Raw genomic sequence first — 25,605 nt, forward strand, 5'->3', positions numbered from 1 at the left:
TTGCAACGTATTTTCTACCCCCAAAACCCCACCACGCTTGTGGGTGACCAGTCTGATGTGAGTAAAACAAAGGCACATGTAGTCAGAGGCTCCTCCCCGGCCATGTGACAAGTAAGAGCTGGGCCGGCTGACTCAGCCGCTCCGTCACGCCGCGTCAGTCTGGAGTCGAACAATTATGAAAAAGCAACCTTCCGTTGGAGCTGCAGCCGAAGCGGGTCTCTCCAGCGTCCATCGGGCTTTCTCTCCGAAGCTAATAACACAGATCAGCGCCGATAGATGGCTACAAGCCACGACGCTGCCCCCTTTGACTCTCAACGGTGACAAGAATGGTACGTGGCCGCTCCCTCCTCATCTAGTAGACCGCCTTCGAGGCGCTTTTGTCGGCTTGTCAAATTGGCGCCGGTAGGTTGTCGCAACAACGCGGATGGCGTGGAAACTACCCACTCGGGCTTACTTTTGCATATACGACACGAGGGACATCGCTTATGTTTGCTGGCAATGACACCCCTTGGCCTTTTCACGCAGTAAAAAGGCTCCTACACGAAAAGCCCCACGTTTACTCCCCCACTCGGGGCGCAGAGAACGCAAAGTGGCTAGCTAATAGCGTTACATGCTAACTAGCTTACAGGAGCAACCCCGATGTTAGCGGCGGTGTCAATAACAACGTCAACCCGGAATTTCAACCGCAAATGTTGATATTCGTAACGACATAGTTGTGGTTGATAGATAAGTTGTCATGGCCACTGAGCAGTCGTCGTCACTGGAATGAGGAGACACCTGACTCGTTTGGACAGCTTGTTCTGTCACGGAGATCGAGCGGTGCTGAGACCGCCTTTGGAGCCATGCGCTCCCGCGTTAGACTCGTCCACCTGGGCACTTTCCGTGCGTTGAGCTGAAACTCGTCGTTTCTTTTTTCTCAACTTTTAAGTTTATATGGTTAAACCAGTCAGGGAACGAACAGTTTGTATACTCCCTTGCTTGTAGTCAATATATAAAATTGCTTTTCAGTCGTTATTATTGTTTTAATGCGAACATATTTTTTAGCTACAGTGATACCTTGTCTTTCGAACTTAATTGGTTCCCAGACAGTGTGTAAGGTGAAAAGTGTGTATCACAAAAATTAATTTCCCACAGGAGACCATTAAAATTAGAATAATTCGTTCCCAAGTCGCCATAAAACATAATTTTCCAAGCCTTAAAACTACACAAAATATACCTTATTTTATGTATAATAAATGTGCTATGGTATTATGATTAAAGAAATAAACTGTACTAATAAAGTCGTTTTGTTTACCTTTGTGATGGTCGTTGATGGCTTGATGGAATGGAGTGTTCGGTTTCGTCAGCATTAAACACTTGATGAGGAATGTAGCCTTCTTCTTTCACTATCTTGAGGAATGATCCCTGGTAGGTGCTTTCTCTGCGATAATTTTACCTTGTTCCTCGTCAATTGTGTTCTGTTTAGCTGGCTTGATAGCTTTTTGCATCAAGCGTACAGATGGCTTGTGCGCGTTATTTGTGGAGCCTGATTGATGGGAATTTTAAACTTGCAGTTTACACTCTGCCTTTGAACTATCAAAGTTGAAACGAGTCCAACATTTTCACTCTCTTTGTCGTCTGCCTGTCTCTTTAATGTTTAAACCACCTCCCCTCACTGCTGCGTTCTTGACCTATCACGTGGCTTTAACCAAAGACTGGGGGCAGTGAATAGAGGACCAAAAAAAGTCGGCTGCCATTTTCCTTTTGGAAAATGGCCTCACTCTATAGTTTGTCTGTAATCCCCCCCACTGCTGTGTTCTTGACCAATCACGTGGCTTTAACCGAAGACTGCAGGCGGGGAATAGAGGACAAAAATGAGTCGGCTGCCATTTTCTTGTTAGGAGAACGGGCTTGTTCGCAAATGACACATCACTCATTGTGGCAGGTCCGCGTGTATCCCGAAAAATAGTTCATATGCCAAGGTAAAATTTTCACAAATTTAAGGTTCATAAATCAAAAAGTTCGTAAGCCAAGGGGTTCGTAAACCGAGGTATCATTGTAGATGGTTTAAAAGGGGCGTCAAAGAAGCTATTTTCAGAAAACAGCAAAACCCTTCACTAAATCGCCATGGTGGGGTGAGGTTTAATTTGGTCAAGACAAAAAATGATGACGGCCAAGAAAAGAAAAGCCATCATTTCCCCACAGCGGAAGCCTGAGACGGATCACATGCCCCAGCTTACCCCTCAACTGGATGAGGGTCACTGGACAGTTTCAGATGACATGTAAAGTGCTCGTTGGAGCGTTGCATACAGACGTACGAAACTCGCTCGACTGATGATGTCGCAATGCATCCCCCCGTGCTAAATTTCCCCCCACCATTCCCCACCTTCAGCCCTCCCTATTGACATTCAGGCCCTACAAACCGTGAGTGATCTGCATTTATGGAGGGACAAACCTGGTAATGATCTCTTATGTTTTGAGGGGCCTTTGAAACCACGGCGCAACATGATTGGCTGCTTGCAGTGTTGAGTAAACAAGTTGGCTCTTTAAAGTTAAATGACTGCAATAGATTACTTACAGATCTCTGGGTCGCATGTTTGCATGTTTGCATGTCATATGTTGCTGTTTTTTTAATAGTTTACTCTCCGTTTTGTCTTTCATAGCCTCTGATTTGCAAGTAATTCACCCATTCACTGCCAGATGTGCAAAATGTGTTCACTCCAGTTTCATTGTCATTGTCATTGTTTTGTCATTGTGACTTGAATTCCAGGACCCACAGTATATGGAGTTTTGGGACTACGTAAACATTCAATACATCGTCAGAACCCTTAGACTCTCTTCTGTCATCAGAAAAGTTAATTCTTAAAGTATATGGGTCTGGAGTTATAAGAGCTTGAAATGAGGGCAGCTGTCCAAAATACAATGCGATACATTCATAGGACTAACATGCAAAGCACTAACATGTTAAAAAGGGAAATGCTGCCCCCTCGCGGAAAAGAAAAAAAAACATTGCCAGAGGCCATGACCAGCGCTTTATCGGTACGCAAGAATGGAAAAAAACAAAACCCGAACACATTCGGGAATGGCGCTCTACGTCATATTTTTAATTTTCAAATACATTGGTGAATGGCAGTGAATGAGTTAATGTAGCATCACAGCATTGTACTCTGGTAATTTCTTGCTCTCTATGTATGCGTATGTATGTGGCTGCCGCATGTTTCAGAGCACTGTTATCTCATGCACTTAATACATTTCCACCCCACACACACTATTTTTAAGATGACTGAAAGTTCTTTCCACTGGCCTTTAACAGACTTGAGAGCGCGTTCGGTCACAGCCTACATTTTTCAATTGATTCACTATTATAAAGTGAAGTTCCTGCTTCCTTGAGTATACTGCCAACTGAATCTTCAACAAGCGTCTAGGACAAGTGACAGTAAGGCCATGGCACATGCACATAATTGGATATGTTTGTGGTGGTTGTTGTGTTGAACGAAACATTTGTGATCGAGAATAGGCAGAATAGAAGTTATCATATTTAAAGGTTTCAAGGTTTATTGGCCGCCGAACACAAGGCCCACAATAGAGGCACAGAAAACCTGGGGTCAATCCGAGGTGACAGCCTGTTAAACTGTGATCTTCATGTAGGAGATCTGGCATTGGACTATTTTAGGACTTGGTAAACTCCTTCACGGCAAGAGGTCATTAGACAGCTTACAAACCTATCAGTTCATGGGAAGGACAACCAATTATAATGTCTACGTTCTGTTGTTTTATAGTTGTTGGTGTTTGGGTCGTCCAGGGGCGCGGTATTCAAATCAAGAAGACTATGTTTTACTAATGTATCACTGAAATTTGCATATACTCTCAATAAATAGCTTGGCGGAGGGCTGCAGAAGTTGTACGTCGGTCATGAATCGCTACGTCCCCTGTTGGCAGTAAAAGACAATCTTCTTGTGTTCGAGCCTTTGTTCACAGTGTCCGACCGAACATGTCTGACATGTCATCTATGAAAGGTAGGCGCCGGTGAACCCTGCCTTTCATTGGCCCACATAACGGTGAGCTCCTGCTATTGCAAGAAGGCATCACATGCTGTGTATTGTCGGGATGCACACTTGCTTGAAGGTATCACAACGAGACATGGCGTGCCATACCAGGCTGTGCACTGCTGAGCCATGGCCACAGGGAACAAGCGTTTGAGCTGTCACGCTTTGGTCTCATGACTCGGCGCAACCCATCCGTCCAAAGGCTTTAATTCATTTCCACATCCATTTTCCTCTCCTTTTTGAAATGTTGAAAGATATGATATGAATGAGTTAAGTAACTGCATTGTTGTCCAACACTAAGCTTTGTCGTCGAGAAAAAAAAATGTATGAAGCGTCACTTACTTACCTCATGTGAAACCATTGCAATGACCCGATGGGACACTAAACTAGTTGTGTAAATTCACCGCACTCGTTTGTGCTGTTTGACAAATTAGGAGCGCAAATCAACTTCCAGAATGACTGACACAATACAGACAAGACATGGAACTATCCTGCATTACAATGAATGGAACCCCCCCCCCCCCCCCTTTGTGCCACAATAACAGGTTGTGCTGCATTGGTAAAATGTGAAAAAACAAGAACAACAAATGCATCTCATGCTTCATAGTCTTGCCTTTAAAGGGCAACTGACGTCACTTTTTTGTTTTTTAACTGAGATCTGAATAACGTTTTATAGCATCTAAAATACCCAAAACACGCAGGCTGATATTTTTAGTCAAATGCAAAGCACCAATAAAAATGACTTATAGTGTCCAAAATCTGTAAAAAAAAATTGAGCTGCGAATTGGGCATTTTCAGAAAGTCCCGCCCCCAGTTTGTGACGTCACACGAAGACGTCTTGCATTGCTTGAGAATCAAAACAATGGCTTCAGATTCGGAGAATATGCTTTCTTGTTACACCTCCAGTTATGAATATGATTCAAATAGTTCTGAAGAGGAAAGCATACATGTTTGCAATCGATTAAAGAATTTATTCCATGCCATTTTGAGGCAATATTGGGGAGAAACGATCACCAGAAAAGAGGCACAAAATGGCGACCTCCTGTGGCCACCTCCGTTTCCACAGGCTGATAAATTCCTCATATGGAGCTTGGACACCCTCTTCTTGTGGCTTTTGGGTGCAACACAAGGTTTTCAGACCAAACAATACAGCAAAATACATTGACGTGATGGAAGGACTGCTACAATGTGTCTTTTTTTTGTTCAGGGGGCGTTCCTTTAGTGACGTCACGTACGGACTCGTCACCAACTCAAAAAAAAGACTTCTTGAATATTCAGCGCGAGTCTTAAAACGTAAAATATAGTTATATGCGGTGGAATCTTTTTAAAATCAGCTTAGTAGATGTCATTTGAAGCCATTTTACAAATTATGGACACAACTTGTCCGGAGACATCAGTTGTCCTTTAAGGCTGTGGTGTCAAACTCATTTCACATCATGGGCCACATATGGCCTCGGTAGATGTCAAGTGGGTCGGACCATTAAAATTGTACTATACATCCTATAAATAACCAAATATCATTCCTTCAATTCCGAAACTTGTTGAAAACTGTTAGGTTAGAATATTACAAGCTAAGATTAGCGTTAACAGTTACATTTAATCTTTTAACAATTTTGAACGGAATTAAATATTTTAAACTTACTATTTTAATGTTTATTTTGAGCAATATTTAATATTGCTAAATAAATGTATATACAGTAAAGTCTCATTATATCTATATTCTCAGGAGTCGGAAAAAATATTGATATAACCGGACTATCGATATATCCGATCCTGCGGCCTGTAAATTTTCTCCTTGCGTTCATAGAAATAGTATCGTAATAAGCAGTACTATCGATATAACCGATATCGATATAACGAGACTTTAATGTATTTCCTTCAAAACATACCAAGCTCAATTGTTTCCCACACATTTCTGTAAAAAAATATGACATGGTTCAATTTTCATTACATTCTACACTCATCTACTTTTCTGTTTGGATAATGACATTTTGGTTAATGAGGGTGTTGAAACCGTGGTTGAAATAAAAGAACGCATCTAGTGGACAATCTTTGAATTGCATCTCATTAAAAATATCAATTCCATTTCGTTTTTGCATTTTTTTCTACTTTGAAATTATCCTGCGGGCCCGATCAAACCCCCTCGGGGACCGGTTCCGGCCCGCGGGCCGTATGATTGACACCACTGCTTTAAGGGATACATTTTTTGGCTACTGTTCATGCTGAGGGGGCTGACTCGATAGCCTTTGTTCTTTTTAAAGGCAGGGCGGAGATCAGATTGACTTTCGTCATTCAAAGAGGGTTAGGGGGGCGTGACGATGGCTTTTCCGACTTATTTGCGCGCATGGAAACAGCATGTGAGCACTAGAGATTCTTTCTGAATTCAGTTTTTGTAAACCATTTCTAGTGGAGCTGAGTAATGTTTCACGAAGCAACCAAAAACAAAAGATCATAAACATAAATGCAAATAGTATGAGCGAGCGAAGTGTACGTGTGTGTTTTTGGCAGGGCGTCCAGAGTCTTTTGTTGGCTGACATTCTCAGGTACCATGGTTACAGGTCAGCGCAGCTTGAATCTGGTTTTTAACACTGCGCTGGGTGAGGCAGATTTCAGTTCCAACTATAATGGATGAGAGGGAATGGGCATAATCATTGATCAAATTATCCAACGTCAGAAGTCTGATGCAGATTGGTTGACCGTTTGCTCACTTTCTTGTGTGGTGCAAAAAAGAGTTAGTATTATTATTGTGGTGCAAAAAAGATGAAAAGGTTTCTTCAGCCGTCATCTGTACTTTTTTTGAAGGTGTCGGACGTTTCGCCTCTTATCCAAGATGCTTGTTCAGTGAACTAAAGTCTTACTGGTAGTATCGGCCCTATATATATATCCCTAATGTCCAGACATGGCGGCACCGGACACTGCTATGATAGGTCTGGAACGCCCCTGACCGAGAAAGTGACACACGATGCATTTTGGGTACTTTGTTTGGTCTGAAAACTTCGTGTTGATGGCAAAATTAGAAGAAAAACACATAAATAACGCGATGGTGAATCATTGTGTGTTGCACCAAGACTACTATTTGGTACTAGTTGACACAAATTTCCAGCAGACAAATCAGCCCATTTCCAACGAAGCTTGCGCGCCATCTTGTGAATTTTCTGGGCGCTACATTGGAGTCCAGACACCTCAAAAATGAGACGGAAGGACTTCTTTAATCGATTGCAAACATTTATGCTTTCCTCTCCAGAACTATTTGAATCATATTCATAACTGGATGTGTAACAAGAAAGCATCTTCTCCGAATCTGAAGCCATTGTTTTGATTCTCAAGCAAGGCAAGACGTCCTGACGTGACGTCACGAACAAGGGGGCGGGACCTTCTGAAACTGAAACTTTCTGAGTTCATTTTGAAAAAATTTTGTGACACTTTAACTCATTTTTATTGGTGTTTTACATTTGCTGTAAAACTTTTTTTCTGATGTCTGTTAGGAAACAAAAAAATGGTGTTGGTTGTCCTTTAAGAGACTGTGTGCGTGCATGCGCCACAGTAGGTGATGTATTCCAGTGGGTAGATGGTTGTTTATCATTGAGGCCTCTGCCCATCCTCTTGTCCTATCCTGCACCACCTTCATTTAGGCCTGTATCACCCTAGTCTAACATCTACTTGTTGGTTCTCAGACTCATTCATCTGCCTCCCGACAGAGGCTTCTTACACATTAACTGTCCATGGCGTTATTGTTAAACGGCCACATCTCGCTGATCATTCGGCATTTAACTCTCGGCCAGATCGGTGCGCTAAACAAAGAATATTGCGGTCATAGTCACGGTGAGGCGGACGACCTGATTGCGATATCGATGATGGTGATTGGTTGCTGAAGACAGATTGGGGAAGTTGTGGCTTTGGTCCAGGAGATGCTTGAAGGTGCATTGGGATGTTTTTCTACAAAGCGCTTGAATGCAGAATTGAAGATGAAGAAAACAGTCAGGTATGCTGTCAAGTGATTGAGTGGGCATATTCTCTTGTATAGATACAGAGTTGACAAAACTAGCAGGATCTCTGAGTCAGGCTTGCAAATGCGCATTTGGAGTCCGAACCGGAGGGGACTTGATTTGACCGTACAGTTCCTCATGCTGCATATGCTGGCAGGGGAAAAAATGCAGTACTGTACATTCATGGGATTTTCCCCAAGGTCATTTTTGACCACAGTCAAACCAAATGCACAATTTTGATTTATTTAAAACTAAATTCGTAGAACCCAAATAAAATCTATATTTGACTCTCTTACTCTGCACAAACATTGAAAACCCGTCTGTGTATGCCTTAGTCGTACAGGAGTGGTCCATCGATGAAAAGGTTTCTTCAGCCATCATCTGTAACTCTTTGGTGTCGGTCGAATCACTCCTCAGCCGAAGAGCTTCGTCAGCAGACTAAAGTTGTGCTGGTAACTGTCCAACACCTTCAAAGAAGTACAGATGATGGCTGAAGGAACCTTTTCCTCGATAAAAATTGGAAATGTATTTAAAATATATCCAATTTGCTCAACCAGATTTGACAAAAAAAAAACTCCCGTATGTGGTCTCAAAGTAAATTTTAATCGTCTACCCTAAAAAAACAGCCTTTTTACTTCCTGTTTTGACGTTTTTGGTTGTTTTCGGACTCTTTGCTTGAAATAGTTGAAGTGATTTAATGGATTCCTTGCGTATTCTGGGAGGGATTAGACATATTAATCCTCTTGAGAACCCCCCTCTCTCCCAAACTGCACTGGTTGAAAAATAAATTAACTGAGGTCATATTCAATACATCTTTGCATCTTTTAATATATATATATATATATATATATATATATATATATATATATATATATATATATATATATATATATATATATATATATATATATATATATATATATATATATGTATGTATGTATGTATGTATGTATGTATGTATGTATATGTATGTATGTATGTATGTATGTGTGTGTGTGTGTGTGTGTGTGTGTGTGTGTGTGTGTGTGTGTGTGTGTGTGTGTGTGTGTGTGTGTGTGTGTGTACAGTAAAGTCTCGTTATATCGATATTCAAGGGAGTCCGAAAAAATATCGATATAACCGGGACTATCGATGTTTGCATGTATTTTCTGTGCGTGCCGTATGATATAACCGGGACTATGATATATGATATCTGTTTGCATGTAATGTGTTCTCCGTACTGTATATATATATATATATATATATATATATATATATATATATATATATACATACATATATATATATATACATACATATATATACAGTAAAGTCTCATATTGATATAATAGTATCGATACTATTTCTATGCACGCACGGAGAAAATAATGCAAACGTGGATATATCGATATCGTTATATCGATATATCCGATATCGATATAACGAGACTTTACTATATATATATATATATATATATATATATATATATATATATATATATATATATATATATATATATATATATATATATATATATATATATATATATATATATATATATATATATATGCATATGTATATGTATATATATGTGTATATATATATATATGTATATGTATATATGCATATGTATATATATATATATATATATATATATATATATATGCATATGTATATGTGTGTATATATATATATATATATGCATATGCATATGTATATGTGTGTATATATGTATATATGCATATATGCATATGTATATATATGTGCATATATATATATATATATATATATATATATATATGTATATGTATGTTGTTGTTTTTTTTTTTTTTTTACTGTTACGGTGCTGCAGATTTATTGGCACATTCACTCGCAATATTCATCGACCTCAATGGACAGTTCGGACGGCGTGAAAACAAAATCATTGGCACCGCCCTACCCACTCTCGAGGACTTGCACATTGCAAGAATCAAGACAAGGGCACGGAAATTCCTAATGAACCCTCCACACCCTGCCCACCACCTTTTCCAGCGACTCCCCTCAGGCAGGCGCTACCAAACCATGCGCACCAAATCCAGCAGATATTTAAACAGCTTCTTCCCCCTCGCCATTAATTCTCGAAACAGCAACGTGTTCTGCCGGAGACAAATTTTTGTGTGTTCTACATACTTGTCCAATAAAGACAATTCTGATTCTGATCTTTTCTTCTCTTGTCAGTCCCAGAAACCCTGGATAGAAAGCACTTTCACCAAGCGGGAATGTATCCACATACTTCCAGTGTCAAAAGACCCCCACAGGTATGTGTTTGCACTTGAGTAGTGAGACTGGTGGTGGTGGTAGCCGTGGAAACGTTGTAATTGTGTGGTGTCTGTCAGACGAGGCCCAAACCTCAGCGACCACTCTCACAGTGGATAAATAAGTTCGTGTTCAACGTTGCTTTTAAGACTCGCACTGCAAAACGTAGGTTGATGGCGTTTATCATCCTTCATTCTACTGAACCCTGAATTCAGTTTGTTTTTATTCGCCACCCATTTTTAATCATTAATTTACAGTACAGAAGTCATTCATTCATTCATTGTTATTGAGCAGCCAGGAATTTGTTAACTTTTGACAGGACTTTCCTTAATATCCCAATTACTAATACAGTGATACCTCACCTTACGAACACTTTAGCTCACGAACTTTTCGCTTTACGAACATTAAATTTGCGAGAATATAATCTTGGCATACAAACTAGTTTTCAGTGGACGAAACAAACCACAGAGCGTCACGGTGGCTGGCGGACTAGTTTTCGGCGGATGGACACCAAACCACAATGTCGAACAGGTGGCTGGGGGACTAGTTTTTGTCACCACCTTTCTTTGAGTGCAGATGTGGATTGTTATCGAGTGGAGTACTTTTGCTATTATGGGACCAAAAAAGACCCCACCACAGGCTAGTGTTAAGCCGAAGAGGACACAAAAGAAAATTACGGTCGCGCAGAAGGAGATAATCCAAAAACACAAACAAGGTGTGCGTTTGTATGATTTAGCGTCCCAGTACCAGTATGCTAAATCGACCATTGCTACGTATGTATGTATGGGTGTTTCTGTGTTGTCTAAGCAACGGTCTCAGGCAATAGAAGAGGTTGAAAAACTTCCGTTGATTTGGATTAATAAAAAGCAGCTAGCAGGAGACGCTGTGAGTATTATTTAGTATGTATATATTATTTATTATGAGGGTATTATCGCCGAGAAAGCACGCAATTTCACTCGGATATCATCAAGTGGCAACTACATCAATGACCATCACAAAGGTAAATAAAACGACTTTATTATATAGTACAGTTTATTTCTTTTATTACAATCCAATAGCACATTTATTATACATGAAATAAGGTATATTTTTGTGTAGTTTTAAGGCTTATCTAGTAGAAAATTATCTTTTATGGGGACCTGGGAACGGATTATTCTCATTTTTAATGGTTTCTTATGGGAAATAAATGTTTGGCAGACGAACTTTTCACCTTACACACACTATGTGAGAACCAATTAAGTTCGTAAACTGAGGTATCACTGTACTGTATCGATGTTCACACTATGCATACTATATAGTACATAGGACAATATCCATGGTAGAAATCAGTGTTATGATAGACATGCAATATAAAAATGCCTTAAAACGTTACTAGTTATTTGATGTACAGACGCTCCTCAACTTACGAGCATTGGAGTTATGACGTTACGGTACATACAAACATTTTGTAGTAACATGTAGCATTCTCTCCAGTTATACATGTACATATCTTTATGGAGCATATATTTTATTAAATGATTATGTTTCAATACAAACCAAGACAGGTTACTTATACAAGCCTTAAAAATACTTATATACAACATAAACCTACTTATATAAACCATAATCATACATTCCATATAAAATTTAGCACTGAATCAACTTACGAACGACCGTTGGCAACGTATCTTGTTCGTAAGTTGGGTAGCGTCTGTAGTTGATTCCCACAGTTGGAGGAATTTACTGTTTAATCATTTTGTGTCATAAATGATCTCGAACTCTTGTTACTCTTTGTAACTTGCATGCATTTGTCTACCTTCCGGGACAGTTATTCTTTTTCTTTGTGTTTTCTTTTCAATCAATAATTTGCTTTTTCTCCCCCAGCTCCGGTGCATGTTCGTACTCATTGTTCAGTTTATGAACTTTGATTCCTGGCCCACATATTAGGCTGCCTTTATGATGGGACTAAATATCAGTACAGTAATCTGTCATATCTTAATCATGTCCTATGCCGTAAATTACCAATAAAAATAACATATTCAAATATATCAACCCAACTCTAAGAACTCCCATTGCGGAAAAGTCATTTAATTAGGTTGCACCACTCCGAATGAAACTTCCTACAGCCCAGTTGAAAATCGTCTTGCTGGCAGCTCATGGTGACATTCTTGCTTTAGTAGTGCACGCAATGCCCTCTGTTTGACTTTAAGCTTGTGAATGCTTCATGTCATGTGTTTAAATTCCCTCTAGATGCCTTCCAGGATGCCAGATTTGCCAACAACTAGTCCGGTGAGTACTGCCTCAGTCTTTGTTTCTTACATTTTTTGGGATTAGTCTGCAGAGAAACTCTGCTGCCCAGAGTGTAATTCCACTGAGGAGAAAACCCACCTCAGGAAGCAATTAACTTCCAGGCTTTGTGATATACCAAATTCTTCTTCACGCTAATGACTCAGGTGGGAAAAAAAGGCTGATGTTGCCCATTTGATTGTGACCAGGAGCTCATAAAAAGATAAATGGAGCAGTCACTTTTTTAAAGTGTAGATTAATTCTACGCTGCTCATTGAATTGAGGTCTGAAATCTCCCGCAAAGTTTTGGCAAGAGTCCATTGTATTTTTAGCCTTACTTTAATTTTCATTCATGGTGTCTTTTGATGGTCTTAAAATGTGCTTATATTTGAAATTAAGTGTTGAAAATCTGTTTAAAAATGACACACAATCTCCAACACAACAATACTGGTTCTGTTCTTTTATTTCTTTTCCTTGCGGTCGCTTTGCAGCATACAATCAAGTCAACTGACAATTCGATAATTGAGTATGCCGAAGCAATTTATCACAGTCGCACGAGGCTAGGAAAAGCTTGAAATCTGCTCTTGAAACTACTTTCAAAATTCTCAATGTATTCTTTTAATTGCTCATGACAATAAATTGTGGTTAGTGTGTAACCGCATCTGTGTGTGTGCTGCCGGCGCAGGTGCTGCTGCGGCCGTCTGGTGCGGCAGCACGTCGGCTTCACGGCCAGCCTGGCCAACAAATACTCGGACGTGAAGACGGTTGACAGGGCTGGCGGGGCCCCGCCGGAATTGGAGGAGTGGTCGGTGGAAAAACACACAGAGGCTAGCCCCACTGACGCCTATGGTGTCGTTAACTTCCAGGGAGGCTCGCATTCCTATAGAGCCAAGGTAGGAATGATGATTCTTTCTTGGAGGTTATGTTCATGTTTCATTTTAGGATTGTGCCTGCAGGAATGTTTCAGTTTACATTTGTAGTGCAATCTGTGTAAGCTCTAGGTCGTATAGGAGTGGTCCATTGATGAAAAGGTTTCTTCAGCCGTCATCTTTACTCCTTTGAAGGTGTTGGACGTTTCGCTCCTCATCCGAAAAGCTTCGTCAGCGAACTAAAGTTGTGCTGGTAGCTCTGGCCCTATATATATCCCTAATGTCCAGAGGTGGCGGGGCCAGACATCTGCTTTGATAGGTCCCTGCTCTAAGGTTGAGGGGAGCAGCAGAAGACTATTTCCCTAGCTAATCATGCTGATGAGGTGATACCAGAGCAAATGAGGCAAACAAGGCCAGTCATAGAACATAATCGAACAGGACAAAAGAGGTAATCAGATGAGCTTCAGGGAATAATTATCTGCTTCCCCCAACCTTAGAGCAGAGACCTATTAGAGCAGAGTTCTGGCCCCGCCACCTCTTAGGGATACAATTTGGGCCAGAACTACCAGCACAACTTCAGTTCGCTGACGAAGGTTTTCGGATGAGGAGCGAAACGTCCTACATCTTAAAAAAAGTACAGATGACAGCTGAAGAAACCTTTTTATCGATAATGCAACAGTGTTAATTTGTCTTGCTTGTATGTTGTGTGTGCTTATTAAATGTCTGTCTAGTATGTGCGTTTGTCCTATGATTCTCGTCCGGAGAGCATCCTGCGGCTGATGCTCAAGGAGTGGCACATGGAGTTGCCCAAGATCCTCATCTCTGTCCATGGAGGCGTGCAAAATTTTGAGCTACACCCTCGCATCAAGCAAGTGGTGGGCAAAGGCCTCATCAAGGCAGCCGTCACCACGGGTGCCTGGATTCTCACCGGAGGGGTCAACACAGGTTTGGAGTTACTTCACTTTTCAGCATATATTTTGTTGACAGATGTGTATTGCACAAGGTTCTTGGGGTGTCTTAAAATAATGAGAAGATCAGGATGTTTTGAAGAAATCAAACTGGAATATGTATAAAAAACAGGAAAAATAGCTTATTCTGGGTGAAGGGATATCAGAGACAGCATTTAGTAAAATGCTAACGCCTGTATCAGAGCTTTTGTAGCTCAACAACTGTAACATAGGACCCATGTTGCACATACATATTGGTTTATATATCGATTTAACAAAAACTGAAGCTGCAACATGGACAAAAGGCAAATGCTGCCTACTCGCAGAAGGGAAAAAGCATTGCCAGAGGTCTGACCAACGCTTTATCGGCACCCCGCAAGAAAAACCAAAACCCAAACAAATTCGGGAATGGCGCTCTACGTCATATTTTCAATTCCTGAATAAATTCGAGGATGGCAGTGAATGAGTTAAGTGGTGCCTCCAAGGGCCACTTACCCAGAACTATGTCTCACTACTGATCTTTTTCCAGCAAGGTGGCAAAGTCCAGGCCCGGGGGTCAAATCAGGCCCGCCACATCATTTTATTCGGCCCGCGACAGCAGATCAAACCTGTGACATTCCATGATGCTTGCAAGTCCGAACCAAAAGTTCAAATTGTCCAATGTCAACCACAATAACAGTCATTATTTTTAACTTTACATTTGAAAACTAGTTATTCATTAATTGGTTGTGCGTTCTATAACGACCCCCGAGAGAGGAAGCCGTAACTACAATGTGGCCCATGGCAAAACATTTGACAACCTCGGAGTGTCTCCTTTTAACTATCTTTGGCTCTCCCTATGGATATTCTCCTTAATACAAATTGTTAGGGGATATTTGATGCACATTTTCTTACATGTTTCTTTCGTAGGAAGTGATGCGGTAGCTTTTAAATGTTTGTATCACTTTCTCAAAGGTGTAGCAAAACATGTCGGTGACGCTCTCAAAGAGCACTGCTCCAGATCATCAAAGAAGATTTGCACTATTGGTATTGCATCGTGGGGAGTCATTGAAAACAGAACCGACCTCATCGGGAGAGACGTAAGACATACCATAACTACACTATATCAGCAAAAAAAAACACTAAACGGTATTTTGGGGTATGTCCACAGATCATTGCTCCATACCAGACACTGCTCAACCCTCTCAGCAAACTCAACGTTCTCAACAACCTCCACTCACATTTCCTCCTTGTTGATGATGGCACAGTAGGAAAGTACGGTGCGGAGGTTCAACTACGTCGGGACTTGGAGAAGCACATCAACCTTCAAAGAATACATGCACGTAAGAGCCACACAACAGAGGTGGTCGAAAGAGGCTAATATGATTGGTGGATGTGCAAGATAAACTGTGATATAGCTAGCAATATTTTCGTATGTTGAGCTAGCTCCTTTGCATTCTTTGTCTTTCTCACAGGTATTGGTCAGGGTGTTCCTGTGGTGGCGCTCATCTTCGAGGGTGGTCCTAACATGATCTTAACCGTGCTTGGTTATCTTCAAGAGAGCCCTCCCGTCCCTGTGGTGGTGTGTGAGGGAACGGGCCGAGCCGCTGACATACTGGCCTACGTTCACAAGCAAACTGAAGAAGGCGGGTAAGGCGTATGTGAATAATTGGGAAACATTAACATGTTGTCGTCTGTGATCTATTTTGGATCATTATCAAACATTTCATTTAATTTCAAAGTAGGTGAAACATCTACCCATAGAATCACACACAAGCCGCATTCTGTGTTTTTAATGTCAATGTGACCACAGATATGCAGTATAATCTAATTTGCCAAGATTTTATTGATTTATTTATTTTTTTGCCCCTTTGGTGAATCTGTTTGACTGATATACTTTCAAATGCCGCTGAACATCACCAGACGTATAGTTTATATTTTACTCAGCGTATGTTCACTTCTTATTATGCTGTAAAGAAATCACTGGAGTGTCTTTATTTATTTATTTATTTATTTATTTATTTATGAATTTTTATTATGACGTAAAGATATCACTGCAGTGTCATTTTATTTATTTCATTTATTTATTTATTTATTTGTCTATGTATATATTTCTTTGTTTATTTAATCATTTTTATTTTGTATTTATTTTCTTCTAGCGGCCTACCTGATGGCGTGGAAGCGGATATCATTGCCACCATCAAGAAAACCTTCAACTTCAGCCAGAGCGACGCCATCCATCTTTTTCAGACTCTTATGGAGTGTATGAAGAAGAAAGAATTGGTAAAATGATTCTGTTGGGAAAATATATATTCTTTTAATTCCCTCATTGAACACTCATTTCAAATTTGCTCCTGTCTTTTTCTAAGACTTTTATAGGTCAACTGTAAAAATGAAATATATGTATATATGTAAATATGTATATATGTAAATAATGAAATATATTTTTTTTTAAATGGCTTACAAGAAAAAAAACATGATTTAAATCAGTTTAAAAAGGACACCTTGAGGTACACTTAAAGCCCTATCTAATTTAAAATAATCTGTTGACCAATAGATTTTTTACTGTAACCGCTTAAATTGTTGTCCACACATAGTTTAATAATTAAATTAAAAGATGACATTTCCCTTGATGCTGAGAAATGTGTTTCTTCAAAACAGATAACTGTGTTTCACATCAGTTCGGAAGAAAGCCAGGACATCGACGTCGCCATTCTTAGAGCCTTACTCCAAGGTAGGAGGGGTTCTTCCCATACGCTCTCTTTACTTTTCTCGGAATAAAGATTCTTTTCTGTCAGGGTGCAAGCCATGTTGATTCAGTGTTCTTCTGGGGAAAAGGCCTCTTACATTTCAAGGCTGTGCAGTGTTTTTCTTTTGTTATTGATAAGCCTTCAAAGCAGTTTGGCCATGTTTACTTATGGGGAGATCATGTTCCTTACAGTCACAGTTTCTCCATCAATTCTATCTCTTGAAACTTGCTTAACGGAGACAATTCATAGAGGAAATGTGTCGAAATGACTCAAAAATTTCACCAGACATTATACCAATAATTTACCACCTACACACTGAGTAATTCTTTGCCCTGACTTTATATTTAGAAATTAGACAAGAATGCCTGTGGTGACTGCAGACGAGCAATCATATTAACTGAAAAGTCCACACAAACAAATATTTGTCAGCCTGGGGTGTGTTCTTGCTGGTGAAACAGTAACTCATCCTCCGAAGGACCCTGAGCTTGTAACGTTTACCGACCATGTTGTGAGGATTTCAAAATGGCCGCTATAGGCCTCACTATAAAGCAGTAGACCTTTGTGAATATTGTAAATGTAACAGTAATTATTTTGAAAAAATATATATTGCTTAAGTTATTTGATACTATGACAATACTGGAGTCTAAGTTTGATAGGGTTTATAAATGAATGAGTCCACAAGTTTCTTTTCCACTTTTAGTATTTATGATTCACCCGGCAGTGTTTACCAGACATGATGTGTCGTGGGAAGTTTGGGTGGGGAGTTTTCTTAAATCATCACTGTCTCTGAAACTAGAAATGTTGTGCAAGTGGGAATAATGCTGTCAAGAAATCATTTTGGGGAATATTGCCGTTATGCATACAATCCATTTAAAGTCCAGTGAATACTCTATGACAACACATTTGGGACACAACAAAGTGATTAATTAATCAATGAGACTGAGCTGGCGCCTTTAATTCCCCCGTGAATTTTAAGTATTTAACTTCTAAAGACATTTTGCACAGTTGTGTGCTTCCAACTTTGTGGGAACAGTTTGCGGAAGACACTTTTCTGTCCCAACATGATTTGGATGAACTGGAGCAGAGATTGGAATGGATGGGATTAGAATGGATGGGATCAGATTAGCTTTATTAGTCTCACAGTGGAGAAATATACATTTCACAGCAGCAAAGTTATGGAAGGAAGAGGAAAGGAAAAGAAGAAGTAAAAACCAAATACAGGGATTGTTGGAAAGGCTGCCAGTCTTGCTGCGCCATCTTGAAGTCAAAAGAACTAAACAAATTCTGTGCAAACAGACACTTTTCACCTATTTTTCAATCAGTTTCACGTTCCAGAGTTGTAAAAGCAAGGCATCCCATACCCTCCATCCAAAGGAGAGTAATAGACTGGACTAATTATCTGTAATCCAATCATTTTAACCATCTTCCAGGGCGTATTTAGTTCATAAGGATTATCTTCCCCTGGGATATATCTCTCACAATAGAATATGTGCCCGGAATCTACTGCATTTTCTGGTGTATAAGGCACACCCCTAAAGTTTTCCATATATAAGGCGCACTGGACTATAAGGTGCACCTTCAATGAATGAAAAAAAGTTTTCCAAATATTATATATGGATATGTAAAAGTTTTCCAAATATAAGCACATTATAAGGCGCTATAGTAGATGTTGGGGTCACGCACGACTTCGACAGGGGCAAATGGCTGCTGACAGTAATGTTGTGCCTCAATATTACTTCACAAATAAGGCACAACTGCATATAAGGTGATCTTTTGAAGAAAATTAAGGCTTTTGGATGCGCCTCATACACTGGAAAATACGGTAATTTTGTATGATCTCTCTCAAACACTGAATCGCTTTCTTCAATTCGACTGAAATTTGAAAGCTAATACTGTGGTTCTTGGGGGGGGGGGGGGGGGGGGTGAGCCCGAGAACATTCTTATAGTCTGTTTTAGATCTCCTCAGTTGTGTGAGGGGGAAAAAACATCAGGTGTGCTTGTGCATCCGTGTGTGTGACCTTTTTCCGTAGTGCCCATAAAAAGTTGTTGTGTGCGCATTTCAGTATGTGAAAGGTTACCGGTGAATTATTTCATGAGAGTGTTCATGCAAATTTTACCTGTGTGTTTCAGGCACAAATGCATCTGCCTTCGATCAGTTGGTCCTGACCCTAGCCTGGGACCGCGTTGACATTGCCAAGAATCATGTGTTTGTGTACGGACAGCAGCTTTTGGTATGTGTGCATGCGTGTGTGTGTTTTCTTACCTCACCTTTAGCTCCAAACCTTTGGACTAACCCATACTGACCCTGAAATCTCAAATGACCATAATGGTGCCGTATGAGGAGCCCTGGGGGCTATGAACTTTTATTACATCACAAGCATCCCTCAATGGTGCCGTTTATTTTGAAACTGTAGCATTATGGAATCTCCTCTACATCACATTTATTTAGATTTCGTTAGGGAACTTCAGTCAAATGAAACTTTGTCTTCACCCTTTATTTTGTTATGAGTTGTATCATGAACTCAAAGTCATGCATTTGTCTTTTGTTACGTGTGTGCAGGTGAGCTCCTTGGAGCAAGCCATGTTGGATGCACTTGTGATGGATCGAGTGGACTTTGTCAAGCTGCTGATTGAAAACGGTGTCAGCATGCACCGCTTCCTCACAATCAGTCGTCTCGAGGAGCTTTACAATACTGTAGGGTTATGAAACGGACACGAGAACTAGGAAGTTTGAAAATGATGGCGTAACACCTTTTTTGTTTTTTATTTTAGAAACAACCACCCAACAATCCAACTCTCCTCCACCTGGTTAGAGATGTCAAGCAGGTCAGTGGAGATCATATTCGCCTCCCGAATACAAGTCAATTCAATCTCAAGAGCATTGTTTTATCCCTTTTGGGATTTTCCATAGAGCCACTTACCTCCAAACTATAAAATCACCTTAATTGATGTGGGCCTTGTCATCGAGTACCTGATGGGAGGAACTTACAGGTGCAACTACACTAGGAAACGTTTTAGAATAATTTACAACAATCTCCATGGCAGCAGTCGGGTGAGTGGCAGGCAATCCTGTATAACAGATATCTTTTTTTCATTTCCTATAATGAATGCAACTTGAAAGTTGTTTGTTTTTTTCCCCCGTGTGCTCACAGAGGTCTGGGCGCCACCCAATGGGGCCGGGCTCTCATTTGAGGAAAAGTCATGAGTCATTCAGCATGCAGGCTGATAAGAAGGAGAAGACCAGGCACAATCATTTCATCAAGACTGCACAGCCTTACAAACCCAAGGTAACAAAAAACGCCTCACAACAGAAGCCATATATCACACCATTGTGTTCACAAAACATGTTCATTATGAAATACATGTGCAACCATAAATATTTGTTCTTAAACCAGGACAGTGTTTCCCCATTAAATAAATGGACATGAACTTAATCCGTACCAAATAGTTACTGTATTTTCCTGTATATAAGGCACACCCAAAAGCCTTCATTTTCTTCAAAAGCTGACACTGCGCATGTGAACATGTGAAGTAATGTTGAGCCACAACAGATGCCGCAACGACCATCAGCAGCCACCGACTGTATTTCCCCTGTAGAAGATGTAGTGCGTAACCCCAGCCTTTACCGTAGCGCCTCGTAATGTGGTGTGCCTTATATTTGGAAACTCTTATATTTTTATATATCATAATTGGAAAACCGTTTTCATTCCTTGGAGGTGCGCCTTATAATAATAATAATATAATAATATAATAATAATAATAATAATAATAATAATAATAATAATAATAATAATAATACAATGCATTTATAAGCGCCTTTCAAAACTCAAGGACACTTTACAGTCACAGGAAATTTTTTCTGCGGGTGAGCAGGGGCAGCCACACGCGCCAGCGTTCACTCAACCAGGAAGTAACATAAAGTAAAAAAAAACAAAAAAAACTAAATAACAAATAATATGACAACACAAAAACACGGAGAGTCATTCATTCTGCAGCACTTTCTGTACCCGCTTTGTGACATGAAGCAGTTCTCTATGAGAGGAGAGGATCAAAGCTATACTCCGGTGCGCCTTATACACCGGAAAATACGGTATCCTTTTTTTTTCTCATCAGAGTGTAGTTAAATATAAATATTGTGCAATATAGAGATACAGAAGCTCCCCAACTTATGAACGAGATACGTTCCGAACAGTCGTTCGTAAGGTGAATTTGTTTGTAAGTTGCTTCTGTGCAATATTTTGTATGAAATGTATGTTTAAGTATGTAGTATAAGTAGTTTAATAAGTATGTTTAAGGTTTATATAAATATGTTTAAAGTTTGTATAAGTAACCTGTATTGTTTGTACTGAAAAATAAACATTTAATAAAATATATGCTCTATAAAGATATGTGCATGTACAACTGGAGAGAATACTACATATGTTACTACAAAAAAAATATTCGTATGTACCGTTGTTCGTAACTCTGTTTGTAGGTAGGGGAGCGTCTCATTATTGTATAGAAATAAGACCATGCACAGAAATAAATACTCTTCAACTTTGACAGGAGAAAATAGGAGGAGGACTAGATCCTTCATTGGGAAAGTGTCTTCTGTCACAATTCTCAATGATCACATGTGGAAAAAAAACTGCACACTTGTAAATATGGGTTGATGGAATACAGCTACATATATCATATATCAATATGCCATTCTTGATACTTGCGCTATGTACAGTTTTTTTATGAAACAGTTTTGCACATTTACATTTGCACAGTATACAGTTGACATTTTTATTTTGTTCTGCTTAGAATATCTTGTTTTCTATCCTTTCACCCCCACCCCATCCCCTTTCAAATTGCTGCTGTGGACTGCAAATTTCCCCATTGTGGGACGAATAAAGGTTTTCTGATTCTGATTTCTGATTCTGAAAACAAGAAAATTTAAAATCATAGACCTGAGCAACAGTCAATTGTCGTATACCGCAATGGGTTCTACCATTAATGTTTTCTTTTAGTTTTTACTTTTGGAGTCCTCATGTTTTGTATCATCAAAATACATCTAAATTTGACAACTATGCTTCTCTAACTATCCTCTCAGTTGGAGTCTACCAAAGAGCAAAATAAGAAGCGCAACAGGGAAGAGATTGTGGACATCGACGATCCGGAAACGCGGCGCTTTCCCTACCCATTCAACGAGCTACTGGTGTGGGCCGTGCTGATGAAGCGGCAAAAAATGTCGCTGTTCTTCTGGCAGCATGGTGAGGAGAACATGGCCAAGGCCCTGGTGGCCTGCAAACTCTGCCGTTCGATGGGCTACGAGGCCAAGAAGAGTGATGTGGTGGATGACACATCAGAGGAGCTGAAGGAGTACTCAAAGTAGGTTTCCTGTCACTTGATGGAGTATAATACAATACATATTGATTTATATAGCACTTTAACAACAGCTAAAGCTACAACAAAGCTCTTAACATGGACAGGTATCATATACAGGAAATAACAATAAGTGTGAGTAACATCTTTCTTTGTGGTTGTATGCGAGCCTGTTGAGAGCTAATGAAAACAGGTATTCTCAGCTTCTGGCAACTGTAATTAGCATGTTTTTATTTATTATTATTTTTTTTTTAATGTCATACTTCATTTTGTGTCTCCTTTTTACAGAATGGTATTATGTAATATCCAAAGCATGGGTGTCAACCCAATTTTTTTTTTTTTTTTTTGCCGCGGGCCACATTGTTTCCTCTCGGGGCCCGTTATGAATTTGAGGAAGGCATTAGAATGTTTAACCCTCATATTATGTTGAAAAAAAATCACATTGAGTATGTTGTGGGCCATTTTTACCCGGATGTAAAATTACTGAGATGTTGTAAACCTACTTGAAAAGAGAGACAACATATTTTCTATCCCATTGGGATATTTTAGAACTGTTTTGAAGAAAGGAAAAAGAAAGGATATCCATTGCTTTAGTCAACACAAGAACAGAAATGGGTAAAATTGACCCGTAACATTATATGATCCCCATATTACATATAGAGTGCATAGATGAGAAGGTTTCTTCAGCCGTCATCTGTACAAATGACGGCTGAAGAAACCTTCTCATCGATGGACCACTCCTGTACGACTGAGAGCTTACACAGACATATAGAGTGCATAACAAAATAATAAATAACACGTTTTCAAATCTGGAGTAAGAAATAATGATTGTTATTGTGGTTTACATACGACAATTTGAAATTTTGGTTCAGACTTTGACATGTTTGATTTGCTTTCGTGGGCCGAATAAAATGATGAGGCGGACCAGATTTGACCCCCGGTCCTTGACTTTGACACCTGTGACCTAAAGAATGTTGCATTGTTGGGGCAACTGTGTCCTTATTGTTTAAATAGAGGAACTATAACATGGATTCCAGCCTGACAGCGATTGCGGATGTTTTCCAGTGAATTTGGTACGTTGGCTGTGGACCTGCTGGAACAATCGTTCAGGCAGGATGAGACGATGGCCATGAAGCTTCTCACCTACGAGCTGAAGAACTGGAGCAACTCCACCTGCCTGAAGCTGGCTGTCTCCTCACACCTGCGACCCTTTGTGGCGCACACCTGCACCCAACTGCTGCTGTCTGACATGTGGATGGGGCGGCTAAACATGCGCAAGAACTCCTGGTACAAGGTTCATGCTCCATCTTAGATTTTTATTCTGTTTTATTTTTCCATTTGAAGTTGTAGTTGTGGATTCTTAAATGGTATCTCGCCAATCACTGCTCAAACCAAGAAAGCAGTTGAGTCGTAACATTGAAAAGAAAATGTTTCACTTGACATTTTTTGTTGTTATGTATCCTACAAAATTATTTGTCAATAGTTTGGTTGCAGCCGTTAGTGGCAAAATATGAGAACCCACCACTGGCCTCTGTGTTTTTTCGTCAGGTGATTCTGAGCATCTTAGTGCCCCCTACTATCCTGCTGTTGGAGTACAAGTCCAAAGCCGAGATGGCACACATCCCTCAGAGTCAGGATGACCACCAGATTACTATGGAGGACAGCGAAAACAACTTCCAAAATATTGCAGATGACATCCAAATGGTCAGAAACACTCAGTGTTTCGATTCTCTCTGTTGCTTGTGTTTGTTTCCCCTTATTTCTTTCGATTGCTTTGCAGGATGTCTTCAAGGAGGCCAGATCCAACGACCCCGTGGATACCAAGACTGATATGGAGACACACGTTCGCCCCAGAAAGTTGCCATTAACCAGGAAAATCTACGCTTTCTACCACGCTCCCATTGTCAAGTTTTGGTCCAACACGGTACGCTTACATGTATTTAACAGTTGAAAGGTCCTATTCATTCATTCACTGCCAGATAATGTGCAAACATGTGTCCAATTGAATGCCAGGGTTTTTGTAATTTTCACTTAAATTGCAGGACCCCCAGAATATTGAGTTTTAGGACTACATAAACATTCAATTCAGCGCAAGAAACCTTAGACTATCTTCTTGCTTCAGAAAAAAATGTTAATTTCTAAGTTGTATGGGTCTGGAGTTATCTGAGGTTGAAATGGAGGCAACAAAAGGCAAATGCTGCCCCCTCGTGGAAGAGAAACACTGCCAGAGGTCTGACCAGCGCTTTATCGGCACGCTCGCAAAAAGAAAAACTGAACACATTTGGGAATGGCTCTCCACGTCACACTTTACAATACCCGAATAAATTCGGGAATGGCAGCGAATTAGTTAAGATTAGAACAATTTACGTCTTCTGATGAAATTTCGTCTGCCTCGGAGTCTCACACGGCTGATAAATTTTCATACAAAAATTTTCATACATTTGGTAGAAAGAAAAGGAGTAGTTTAAGTAGCATCCATCTTCTTTTGAATCTTATTGTGCAGATAAAAAAGCATCAGTATTATCACTTTTGCGGTACTTCACTGTAATGCAGGAGTAGTAGTAGTCAATCAATAATAATAAAAGAGAAAGGGACAAGGTGCACTCAAGTCTTATCGAACACCAGATGCGCTTTGGATGTTTACCGCTCAGTGACTTCCGTAAAGCTTAAAGTACACCACGTTTTACCCCCATTGCTGAAAGACAAATTTAAACAACACTCAAGTCCAAAAAAATAGCAGATCTCCAAATTTTGTGATCTTTTCTAAATAATTTAAAAAAAGCAGTCATTAATCCTTTCATGTTTTCTTGAACAGCAGTTATTGCGGACAGTCACATCCAGTTTTGTTAATCCTATGATCTTCTGACTGTGACATTGATGCCCTATCTGCCTATCATATTTCTCTCCATGATATTGCAGAAAAGGCGAATGTTCCAGGTTTTTTTTTCACATGAACTTTAGTGTGAATGTTTGACTTAAAGCATTCTCCCGACTGTTGAGTCCCCATAATCACATTCACACTCATGCTTGACATTATCTCATCTCCGCTTTGTACTTAGACTAGCCCGAGGCGGGTCCTCAGATAAACGGGAATTACCACTTGGTTCTGTTTACACGGATAATAATGAGCAGATAGCATCAATGAAAGTGATCATTAGCAT

General features: G+C 39.9%; 1 protein-coding gene across 4 annotated transcripts in view; it reads left to right on the top strand.

The window, feature by feature from the left end:
* The first annotated feature begins 121 nt into the window (after positions 1-121).
* The window catches only part of trpm7 (transient receptor potential cation channel, subfamily M, member 7), a 46,786-nt gene continuing 21,302 nt past the window's right edge, over positions 122-25,605 (top strand). Inside the window, exons 1-19 of one of the 4 annotated variants that reach the window (XM_088992896.1) lie at positions 122-329; positions 10,208-10,287; positions 12,515-12,553; positions 13,236-13,443; positions 14,151-14,364; positions 15,321-15,445; positions 15,517-15,688; positions 15,821-15,995; positions 16,505-16,628; positions 17,007-17,079; positions 19,226-19,326; positions 19,656-19,790; positions 19,868-19,921; positions 20,007-20,147; positions 20,248-20,382; positions 22,173-22,450; positions 23,510-23,738; positions 23,993-24,148; positions 24,225-24,368. In XM_088992896.1, coding sequence (XP_088849022.1) covers positions 327-329; positions 10,208-10,287; positions 12,515-12,553; positions 13,236-13,443; positions 14,151-14,364; positions 15,321-15,445; positions 15,517-15,688; positions 15,821-15,995; positions 16,505-16,628; positions 17,007-17,079; positions 19,226-19,326; positions 19,656-19,790; positions 19,868-19,921; positions 20,007-20,147; positions 20,248-20,382; positions 22,173-22,450; positions 23,510-23,738; positions 23,993-24,148; positions 24,225-24,368 — 2,586 coding nt within the window. In that variant the 5' untranslated portion in view covers positions 122-326. Of the gene's footprint in view, positions 330-7,746; positions 8,008-10,207; positions 10,288-12,514; positions 12,554-13,235; positions 13,444-14,150; positions 14,365-15,320; positions 15,446-15,516; positions 15,689-15,820; positions 15,996-16,504; positions 16,629-17,006; positions 17,080-19,225; positions 19,327-19,655; positions 19,791-19,867; positions 19,922-20,006; positions 20,148-20,247; positions 20,383-22,172; positions 22,451-23,509; positions 23,739-23,992; positions 24,149-24,224; positions 24,369-25,605 lie in introns of those variants that run through there. The other 3 variants (XM_088992893.1, XM_088992894.1, XM_088992895.1) reach the window with 3 other exon arrangements.

The sequence above is a fragment of the Hippocampus bargibanti genome, linkage group LG03 (genome assembly GCF_051943395.1).
Source record: "Hippocampus bargibanti isolate YZ-2025 linkage group LG03, ASM5194339v1, whole genome shotgun sequence".
Lineage (NCBI taxonomy): Eukaryota > Metazoa > Chordata > Actinopteri > Syngnathiformes > Syngnathidae > Hippocampus > Hippocampus bargibanti.